The sequence below is a fragment of the Coregonus lavaretus genome, assembly GCF_964263955.1.
Source record: "Coregonus lavaretus genome assembly, contig: HAP1_SCAFFOLD_2374, whole genome shotgun sequence".
NCBI lineage: Eukaryota > Metazoa > Chordata > Actinopteri > Salmoniformes > Salmonidae > Coregonus > Coregonus lavaretus.
The window spans coordinates 67,624-79,373 of NW_028158632.1; the positions used below are offsets into that span (position 1 = coordinate 67,624).

An 11,750-nucleotide genomic window follows, 5' to 3' on the forward strand; every position below is an offset into this window, starting at 1 on the left:
AGACTGTATAGATCTGTCTGTCTGGTAGGAGAGTGTAGACTATAGATCTGTCTGGTAGGAGAGTGTAGACTATAGATCTGTCTGGTAGGAGAGTGTAGACTGTATAGATCTGTCTGGTAGGAGAGTGTAGACTATAGATCTGTCTGGTAGGAGAGTGTAGACTATAGATCTGTCTGGTAGGAGAGTGTAGACTGTATAGATCTGTCTGGTAGGAGAGTGTAGACTATAGATCTGTCTGGTAGGAGAGTGTAGACTGTATAGATCTGTCTGGTAGGAGAGTGTAGACTATAGATCTGTCTGGTAGGAGAGTGTAGACTGTATAGATCTGTCTGGTAGGAGAGTGTAGACTATAGATCTGTCTGGTAGGAGAGTGTAGACTGTATAGATCTGTCTGGTAGGAGAGTGTAGACTATAGATCTGTCTGGTAGGAGAGTGTAGACTATAGATCTGTCTGGTAGGAGAGTGTAGACTATAGATCTGTCTGGTAGGAGAGTGTAGACTATAGATCTGTCTGGTAGGAGAGTGTAGACTATAGATCTGTCTGGTAGGAGAGTGTAGACTGTAGATCTGTCTGGTAGGAGAGTGTAGACTGTATAGATCTGTCTGGTAGGAGAGTGTAGACTGTATAGATCTGTCTGGTAGGAGAGTGTAGACTGTATAGATCTGTCTGGTAGGAGAGTGTAGACTATAGATCTGTCTGTCTGGTAGGAGAGTGTAGACTATAGATCTGTCTGGTAGGAGAGTGTAGACTATAGATCTGTCTGGTAGGAGAGTGTAGACTATAGATCTGTCTGGTAGGAGAGTGTAGACTGTATAGATCTGTCTGGTAGGAGAGTGTAGACTATATATCTGTCTGGTAGGAGAGTGTAGACTGTATAGATCTGTCTGGTAGGAGAGTGTAGACTGTATAGATCTGTCTGGTAGGAGAGTGTAGACTATAGATCTGTCTGGTAGGAGAGTGTAGACTATAGATCTGTCTGGTAGGAGAGTGTAGACTGTATAGATCTGTCTGGTAGGAGAGTACAGGTTGAAATTCAACACATTTCTGGTACAGTAAACATATTTTATCTCTTTTTTGTGTGTGTGGTATGGTGTGTGTAATGTGTGTGTGTGTGTGTGTATATATATAATGTGTGTATGTATGTATGTATGTATGTATGTGTAGATGGAGGACTTGGACCTTCCTCAGATGAAAAGAGAGGTGGAGAGTCTTCAGTACCAGTTGGCCATCAGCAGAGAGAAATCCTCCATCACTGTTACTGAGTACGTACTGTTCAGGTTTCTATCCCAGAGTCCTTCTGGTCTCTATCCCAGAGTCCTTCTGGTCTCTATCCCAGAGTCCTTCTGGTCTCTATCCCAGTGTCCTTCTGGTCTCTATCCCAGTGTCTAGTCCTTCTGGTCTCTATCCCAGAGTCTAGTCCTTCTGGTCTCTATCCCAGTGTCTAGTCCTTCTAGTCTCTATCCCAGTGTCCTTCTGGTCTCTATCCTAGTGTCCTTCTGGTCTCTATCCCAGTGTCCTTCTGGTCTCTATCCCAGTGTCCTTCTGGTCTCTATCCCAGTGTCCTTCTGGTCTCTATCCCAGTGTCCTTCTGGTCTCTATCCCAGTGTCCTTCTGGTCTCTATCCCAGAGTCCTTCTGGTCTCTATCCCAGAGTCCTTCTGGTCTCTATCCCAGTGTCCTTCTGGTCTCTATCCCAGTGTCTAGTCCTTCTGGTTTCTATCCCAGTGTCCTTCTGGTCTCTATCCCAGTGTCCTTCTGGTCTCTATCCCAGTGTCCTTCTGGTCTCTATCCCAGAGTCTAGTCCTTCTGGTCTCTATCCCAGAGTCTAGTCCTTCTGGTCTCTATCCCAGAGTCTAGTCCTTCTGGTCTCTATCCCAGAGTCTAGTCCTTCTGGTCTCTATCCCAGAGTCTAGTCCTTCTGGTCTCTATCCCAGAGTCTAGTCCTTCTGGTCTCTATCCCAGTGTCTAGTCCTTCTGGTCTCTATCCCAGTGTCTAGTCCTTCTGGTCTCTATCCCAGAGTCTAGTCCTTCTGGTCTCTATCCCAGAGTCTAGTCCTTCTGGTCTCTATCCCAGTGTCTAGTCCTTCTGGTCTCTATCCCAGTGTCTAGTCCTTCTGGTCTCTATCCCAGAGTCTAGTCCTTCTGGTCTCTATCCCAGAGTCTAGTCCTTCTGGTCTCTATCCCAGAGTCTAGTCCTTCTGGTCTCTATCCCAGTGTCTAGTCCTTCTGGTCTCTATCCCAGTGTCTAGTCCTTCTGGTCTCTATCCCAGAGTCTAGTCCTTCTGGTCTCTATCCCAGAGTCTAGTCCTTCTGGTCTCTATCCCAGTGTCTAGTCCTTCTGGTCTCTATCCCAGTGTCTAGTCCTTCTGGTCTCTATCCCAGAGTCTAGTCCTTCTGGTCTCTATCCCAGAGTCTAGTCCTTCTGGTCTCTATCCCAGAGTCTAGTCCTTCTGGTCTCTATCCCAGTGTCTAGTCCTTCTGGTCTCTATCCCAGAGTCTAGTCCTTCTGGTCTCTATCCCAGTGTCCTTCTGGTCTCTATCCTAGTGTCCTTCTGGTCTCTATCCCAGTGTCCTTCTGGTCTCTATCCCAGTGTCCTTCTGGTCTCTATCCCAGTGTCCTTCTGGTCTCTATCCCAGTGTCCTTCTGGTCTCTATCCCAGTGTCCTTCTGGTCTCTATCCCAGAGTCCTTCTGGTCTCTATCCCAGTGTCCTTCTGGTCTCTATCCCAGTGTCCTTCTGGTCTCTATCCCAGTGTCCTTCTGGTCTCTATCCCAGTGTCCTTCTGGTCTCTATCCCAGAGTCTAGTCCTTCTGGTCTCTATCCCAGAGTCCTTCTGGTCTCTATCCCAGAGTCCTTCTGGTCTCTATCCCAGTGTCCTTCTGGTCTCTATCCCAGTGTCTAGTCCTTCTGGTCTCTATCCCAGTGTCCTTCTGGTCTCTATCCCAGTGTCCTTCTGGTCTCTATCCCAGTGTCCTTCTGGTCTCTATCCCAGTGTCTAGTCCTTCTGGTCTCTATCCCAGTGTCCTTCTGGTCTCTATCCCAGAGTCCTTCTGGTCTCTATCCCAGTGTCCTTCTGGTCTCTATCCCAGTTTCTAGTCCTTCTGGTCTCTATCCCAGAGTCCTTCTGGTCTCTGTACCAACACAATATAAATACATGTTTTATTGTCACACATAGGTGCAGTGTAATGTGTTGTTTTACAGGGTCAGTCATAGTAGTATGGCCCTCCCTGGAAATCATTATGGTTAAGTGCCTTGCTCAAGGGCACATCAACAGATTTCTCACCTTGTCGTCTCGGGGATTCGAACCAGCAACATTTCGTTTACTGGCCCAATCCTCTAACCACCAGGCTACCTGTTGCACAAACTCTTTATTTCACAGATTTAAAGCTGTTAAGTCAGCAACACTGAAATGTGAATAGTTAGGATTGTTGGGTAAAGATTGGAAAACAAAAGTCTCAACTAGGATTCAAACTAGCAACCTTGTCTACGTCCGGGATTCAATCTGATCGTGGGTTTTAGGCGGTTTTGAAAGGCAATGTTTTCCGCGTTTGGGGAGATCCCATTTACGGTAAACGCTGCACAGGTCGGCTCAATCAGAAGTTACCTTTAAAAACGCCTAGAACCTAAACCTGCGATCAGATTGAATCCCAGCCTAGTGGACCGAGGAGTGTGTGTGTGGTCTAACAGTGTGTGTGTGTGTGTGTGTATATATACAGTGGGGAGAACAAGTATTTGATACACTGCCGATTTTGCAGGTTTTCCTACTTACAAAGCATGTAGAGGTCTGTAATTTTTATCATAGGTACACTTCAACTGTGAGAGACGGAATCTAAAACAAAAATCCAGAAAGTCACATTGTATGATTTTTAAGTAATTAATTTGCATTTTATTGCATGACATAAGTATTTGATCACCTACCAACCAGTAAGAATTCCGGCTCTCACAGACCTGTTAGTTTTTCTTGAAGAAGCCCTCCTGTTCTCCACTCATTACCTGTATTAACTGCACCTGTTTGAACTCGTTACATGTATGAAAGACACCTGTCCACACACTCAATCAAACAGACTCCAACCTCTCCACAATGGCCAATACCAGAGAGCTGTGTAAGGACATCAGGGATAAAATTGTAGACCTGCACAAGGCTGGGGTGGGCTACAGGACAATAGGCAAGCAGCTTGGTGAGAAGGCAACAACTGTTGGCGCAATTATTAGAAAATGGAAGAAGTTCAAGATGACAGTCAATCACCCTTGGTCTGGGGCTCCATGCAAGATCTCACCTCGTGGGGCATCAAGGATCATGAGGAAGGTGAGGGATCAGCCCAGAACTACATGGCAGGACCTGGTCAATGACCTGAAGAGAGCTGGGACCACAGTCTCAAAGAAAACCATTAGTAACACACTACGCCGTCATGGATTAAAATCCTGCAGCGCACGCAAGGTCCCCCTGCTCAAGCCAGCGCATGTCCAGGCCCGTCTGAAGTTTGCCAATGACCATCTGGATGATCCAGAGGAGGAATGGGAGAAGGTCATGTGGTCTGATGAGACAAAAATAGAGCTTTTTGGTCTAAACTCCACTCGCCGTGTTTGGAGGAAGAAGAAGGATGAGTACAACCCCAAGAACACCATCCCAACCGTGAAGCATGGAGGTGGAAACATAATTCTTTGGGGATGCTTTTCTGCAAAGGGGACAGGATGACTGCACCGTATTGAGGGGAGGATGGATGGGGCCATGTATCGCGAGATCTTGGCCAACAACCTCCTTCCCTCAGTAAGAGCATTGAAGATGGGTCGTGGCTGGGTCTTCCAGCATGACAACGACCCGAAACACACAGCCAGGGCAACTAAGGAGTGGCTCCGTAAAAAGCATCTCAAGGTCCTGGAGTGGCCTAGCCAGTTTCCAGACCTGAACCCAATAGAAAATCTTTGGAGGGAGCTGAAAGTCTGTATTGTACCTGAAGGATCTGGAGAAGGTCTGTATGGAGGAGTGGGCCAAAATCCCTGCTGCAGTGTGTGCAAACCTGGTCAAGACCTACAGGAAACGTATGATCTCTGTAATTGCAAACAAAGGTTTCTGTACCAAATATTAAGTTCTGCTTTTCTGATGTATCAAATACTTATGTCATGCAATAAAATGCAAATTAATTACTTAAAAATCATACAATGTGATTTTCTGGATTTTTGTTTTAGATTCCGTCTCTCACAGTTGAAGTGTACCTATGATAAAAATTACAGACCTCTACATGCTTTGTAAGTAGAAAAACCTGCAAAATCGGCAGTGTATCAAATACTTGTTCTCCCCACTGTAGGTGAGTGTGTGTGTGTGTGTGTGTGGTCTAACAGTGTGTGTGTGTGTATGTGTGTGTGTGTGTGGTCTAACAGTGTGTGTGTGTGTGTGTGTGTGTGTGTGTGTGTGTGTAGTCTAACGGTGTGTGTGTGCTCTCTCGGCAGGCTGGTGAAATGGATCGAGGGGTGTGTGTGTGACGACCCCTTCCTGAACCCAGAGCTGATGAGGGCCAACCCCTGGGTGGAGAAAGGCAAGTGTGTGATCCTCTAAGAGACACACACGGAGACACTGAGACATGGACACACACGGAGACAGAGACACACACGGAAACAGAGACACATACGGAGACAGAGACACACACAGAGACAGAGACACACACGGAGACACTGAGACACACACGGAGACACTGAGACACACACGGAGACACTGAGACAGAGACACACACGGAGACATGGACACACACGGATACACTGAGACAGAGACACACACGGAGACACTGAGACAGAGACACACACGGAGACACTGAGACATGGACACACACAGAGACAGAGACACACACGGAAACAGAGACACATACGGAGACAGAGACACACACAGAGACAGAGACACACACGGAGACACTGAGACACACACGGAGACACTGAGACACACACGGAGACACTGAGACAGAGACACACACGGAGACACTGAGACAGAGACACACACGGAGACACTGAGACAGAGACACACACGGAGACACTGAGACAGAGACACACACGGAGACACTGAGACACACACGGAGACACTGAGACACACACGAAGACACTGAGACAGAGACACACACGAAGACGCTGAGACACACACGGAGACACTGAGACAGAGACACACACGGAGACACTGAGACAGAGACACACACGGAGACACTGAGACACTGAGACACACACGGAGACACTGAGACAGAGACACACACGGAGACACTGAGACACACACGGAGACACTGAGACACACACGGAGACACTGAGACACACACGGAGACACTGAGACACACACGGAGACAGAGACACACACGGAGACACTGAGACAGAGACACACACGGAGACAGAGACACACACGGAGACAGAGACACACACGGAGACACTGAGACACACACTGACACATGGACACACACTGAGACACACACGGAGACACTGAGACACACACGGAGACAGAGACACACGGAGACACTGAGACACACACTGACACACACACACACACTGAGACCCACACACACACACACTGAGACCCACACACACACACACTGAGACCCACACACACACACACTGAGACCCACACACACACACACTGAGACCCACACACACACACACTGAGACCCACACACACACACTGAGACCCACACACACACACACTGAGACCCACACACACACACTGAGACCCACACACACACACACACACACACGGACACATACTAACTGACGTGTTATACTATGCTATTTATTTATCCATCCATGTCTGTGGTTTCAGTTGAAAGTAAACCCCTGCCTGTGTCTGTGTGAGCAGCATGTCCTGCACTGAAAGTAGCTCTGCAGAGTTCATCTTAAAGCTTTGTTAAAGGACCACATAGCAGTTTGTTGTTAACTAAATCACACTTTTTATTGGCTGTTTCCACTGTCAATCAGAATACACTGTTTTTATTGGCTTTTTCCACTGTCAATCAGAATACACTGTTTTTATTGGCTGTTTCCACTGTCAATCAGAATACACTGTTTTTATTGGCTGTTTCCACTGTCAATCAGAATACACTGTTTTTATTGGCTGTTTCCACTGTCAATCAAACAGAATAAAGTGGTGGTTTGACAGATTGACTCCTGTGGTAATTTATACACTAACATTCTAACGTGTATGAGATGGAGTGTGTGTGTACGGTGTATGGTGTGTTTGTGTACGGTGTGTACGTGTGTGTGTGTGTGTGTGTATGGTGTATGGTGTGTGTGTGTGTGTGTGTGTGTGTGTGTGTGTGTGTGTGTGTGTATGTGTGGTGTGTGTGTGTGTATGGTGTGTGTGTGTGTGTGTTACAGCAATTCTCTGATGTAGACGTTGCGTCGCACGGCGTTGGACACGCCCTCGTTGAAACGGAACCACACGTCACTGTTGCCAACCGCTGTCCCCATGGCAACCTCCACACACACCTCACCTAGTGACAGAGACAGTTTACGGTTAAACACCCAGATACACAGCCTATACACACACAGCCTATACACACACAGCCTATACATACACAGCCTATACATACACAGCCTATACACACACAGCCTATACACACACAGCCTATACACACACAGCCTATACATACACAGCCTATACATACACAGCCTATACATACACAGCCTATACATACACAGCCTATACACACACAGCCTATACACACACAGCCTATACACACACAGCCCAGATACACAGCCTATACATACACAGCCTATACATACACAGCCTATACATACACAGCCTATACACACACAGCCCAGATACACAGCCTATACATACACAGCCCAGATACACAGCCTATACATACATATGTATAAGGAGTGGCTTCGTAAGAAGCATTTCAAGGTCCTGGAGTGGCCTAGCCAGTCTCCAGATCTCAACCCCATAGAGAATCAGATACACAGCCTATACATACATATGTATAAGGAGTGGCTTCGTAAGAAGCATTTCAAGGTCCTGGAGTGGCCTAGCCAGTCTCCAGATCTCAACCCCATAGAAAATCAGATACACAGCCTATACATACATATGTATAAGGAGTGGCTTCGTAAGAAGCATTTCAAGGTCCTGGAGTGGCCTAGCCAGTCTCCAGATCTCAACCCCATAGAAAATCAGATACACAGCCTATACATACATATGTATAAGGAGTGGCTTCGTAAGAAGCATTTCAAGGTCCTGGAGTGGCCTAGCCAGTCTCCAGATCTCAACCCCATAGAAAATCAGATACACAGCCTATAAATACATATGTATAAGGAGTGGCTTCGTAAGAAGCATTTCAAGGTCCTGGAGTGGCCTAGCCAGTCTCCAGATCTCAACCCCATAGAAAATCAGATACACAGCCTATACATACATATGTATAAGGAGTGGCTTCGTAAGAAGCATTTCAAGGTCCTGGAGTGGCCTAGCCAGTCTCCAGATCTCAAACCCATAGAGAATCAGATACACAGCCTATACATACACAGCCCAGATACACAGCCTATACATACATATGTATAAGGAGTGGCTTCGTAAGAAGCATTTCAAGGTCCTGGAGTGGCCTAGCCAGTCTCCAGATCTCAACCCCATAGAGAATCAGATACACAGCCTATACATACACAGCCCAGATACACAGCCTATACATACATATGTATAAGGAGTGGCTTCGTAAGAAGCATTTCAAGGTCCTGGAGTGGCCTAGCCAGTCTCCAGATCTCAACCCCATAGAAAATCTTTGGAGGGAGTTGAAAGTCTGTGTGAAAACCTTGTGAAGACTTACAGAAAACGTTTGACCTGTGTCATTGCCAACAAAGGGTATATAACAAAGTATTGAGAAACTTTTGTTATTGACCAAATACTTATTTTCCACCATAATTTGCAAATAAATTTATTAAAAATCCTACAATGTGATTTACTGGAGAAAAAAAAAATCTCATTTTGTCTGTCATAGTTGACGTGTACCTATGATGAAAATTACAGGCCTCTCTCATCTTTTTAAGTGGGAGAACTTGCACAATTGGTGGCTGACTAAATACTTTTTTCCCCCACTGTACATAGCCTATACATACATATGAACAATGTTCACTCTAAGCTGCACGCAGTAGCCCCGGGACTGCCGTGCATCTCCCCCTGGACTGCCGTGCATCTCCCCCGGGACTGCCGTGCATCTCCCCCGGGACTGCCGTGCATCTCCCCCGGGACTGCCGTGCATCTCCCCCGGGACTGCCGTGCATCTCCCCCGGGACTGCCGTGCATCTCCCCCCGGGACTGCCGTGCATCTCCCCCTGGACTGCCGTGCATCTCCCCCGGGGACTGCCGTGCATCTCCCCCGGGACTGCCGTGCATCTCCCCCGGGACTGCCGTGCATCTCCCCCGGGGACTGCCATATTTTATTTGATACTGTGAGATTTCAAAACATTTAAAACCATGACTAGAAAGAGACTGAGTGGCGCAGCGGTCTAAGGCACTGCATCTCAGTGCTTGAGGCGTCACTACAGACCCCCTGGTTCGGTTCCAGGCTGTATCACAACCGGCCGTGATTGGGAGTCCCCATAGGGCGGCGCACAATTGGCCCAGCGTCGTCCGGGGTTTGGTCCGGTGTAGGCCGTCATTGTAAATAATAATTTGTTCCTAACTGACTTGCCTAGTTAAATAAAGGTTAAATAAAAAAAATGAATACAGTAAAGAGATGCTGTTTTTATGAGTGACTTCATGTATAAGTTCTTACACAGCACTGTCAACACTTTTTATTCCAAAATTTATAAAACATAAGCGCTACAACAAGCAGTAATGAATGAGGAGGACAGTGGATCGGCTCTAGGCCAGATATCCCTGCATTACAACAAGCAGTGCAGCAGTAATGAATGAGGAGGCCAGTGGATCGGCTCTAGGCCAGATATCCCTGCATTACAACAAGCAGTGCAGCAGTAATGAATGAGGAGGACAGTGGATCGGCTCTAGGCCAGATATCCCTGCATTACAACAAGCAGTAATGAATGAGGAGGACAGTGGATCGGCTCTAGGCCAGATATCCCTGCATTACAACAAGCAGTGCAGCAGTAATGAATGAGGAGGCCAGTGGATCGGCTCTAGGCCAGATATCCCTGCATTACAACAAGCAGTGCAGCAGTAATGAATGAGGAGGCCAGTGGATCGGCTCTAGGCCAGATATCCCTGCATTACAACAAGCAGTGCAGCAGTAATGAATGAGGAGGACAGTGGATCGGCTCTAGGCCAGATATCCCTGCATTACAACAAGCAGTGCAGCAGTAATGAATGAGGAGGCCAGTGGATCGGCTCTAGGCCAGATATCCCTGCATTACAACAAGCAGTGCAGCAGTAATGAATGAGGAGGCCAGTGGATCGGCTCTAGGCCAGATATCCCTGCATTACAACAAGCAGTGCAGCAGTAATGAATGAGGAGGCCAGTGGATCGGCTCTAGGCCAGATATCCCTGCATTACAACAAGCAGTGCAGCAGTAATGAATGAGGAGGCCAGTGGATCGGCTCTAGGCCAGATATCCCTGCATTACAACAAGCAGTGCAGCAGTAATGAATGAGGAGGACAGTGGATCGGCTCTAGGCCAGATATCCCTGCATTACAACAAGCAGTGCAGCAGTAATGAATGAGGAGGACAGTGGATCGGCTCTAGGCCAGATATCCCTGCGTTACTATTAGTGGCTTTGGTCTTTTTTTAATATCGAGGAATATTTCACTTTTCTCATAAGAGTAACAACAAGAGGCAGAAATAACGCGGAGCGACTTGAGTTTCGCCATCATCTGGAAGACGGTGTCCCTCTGTGGTCAGTGTCAGTGGAGGAAAGGGAGCCTCAGTCTGCTGCTCTCTCCCTCCGCTGAGACGGACCGTCAGATCCAGGCACCATCAGCCCGCTGAGACGGACCGTCAGATCCAGGCACCATCAGCCCGCTGAGACGGACCGTCAGATCCAGGCACCATCAGCCCGCTGAGACGGACCGTCAGATCCAGGCACCATCAGCCCGCTGAGACGGACCGTCAGATCCAGGCACCATCAGCCCGCTGAGACGGACCGTCAGATCCAGGCACCATCAGCCCGCTGAGACGGACCGTCAGATCCAGGCACCATCAGCCCGCTGAGACGGACCGTCAGATCCAGGCACCATCAGCCTGCTGAGACGGACCGTCAGATCCATGCACCATCAGCCCGCTGAGACGGACCGTCAGATCCAGGCACCATCAGCCCGCTGAGACGGACCGTCAGATCCAGGCACCATCAGCCCGCTGAGACGGACCGTCAGATCCAGGCACCATCAGCCCGCTGAGACGGACCGTCAGATCCAGGCACCATCAGCCCGCTGAGACGGACCGTCAGATCCAGGCACCATCAGTCCAGTAAAATAACAATAAAAAGCTAATTATTTAAATGTAGTGCCTTCGGAAAGTATTCAGACCCCTTCACTTTTTCCACATTTTGTTACGTTACAGCCTTATTCTAAAATGGATTAAATACATACAAATCCTCATCAATCTACACACAATACCCCATAATGACAAAGCGTTAACAGGTTTTTAGAAACTTAGAAATTTTTGCAAATGTATTAAATGTAAAAAACAGAAATACCTTATTTACATAAGTATTCAGACCCTTTGCTATGACACTCGAAATTGAGCTCAGGTGCATCCTGTTTCCATTGATCATCCTTGAGATGTTTCTACAACTTAATTGGAGTCCACTTGTTGTAAATTCAATTGATTGGACATGATTTGGAAAG

The 11,750-nt window shown here is 47.5% G+C and overlaps 1 protein-coding gene across 1 annotated transcript; it reads left to right on the plus strand.

Moving 5' to 3' along the window:
* Nucleotides 1-1,165: 1,165 nt before the first annotated feature.
* Nucleotides 1,166-5,554, plus strand: LOC311123746 (guanine nucleotide-binding protein G(I)/G(S)/G(O) subunit gamma-13-like; the record flags this gene model as incomplete). Its single annotated transcript, XM_084197984.1, has 2 exons — nucleotides 1,166-1,263; nucleotides 5,449-5,554. The coding sequence occupies 2 exons, from the start codon at nucleotides 1,166-1,168 to the stop codon at nucleotides 5,552-5,554; spliced, it is 204 nt and encodes a 67-aa protein (XP_084054110.1).
* Between the last annotated feature and the right edge of the window lie 6,196 nt (nucleotides 5,555-11,750).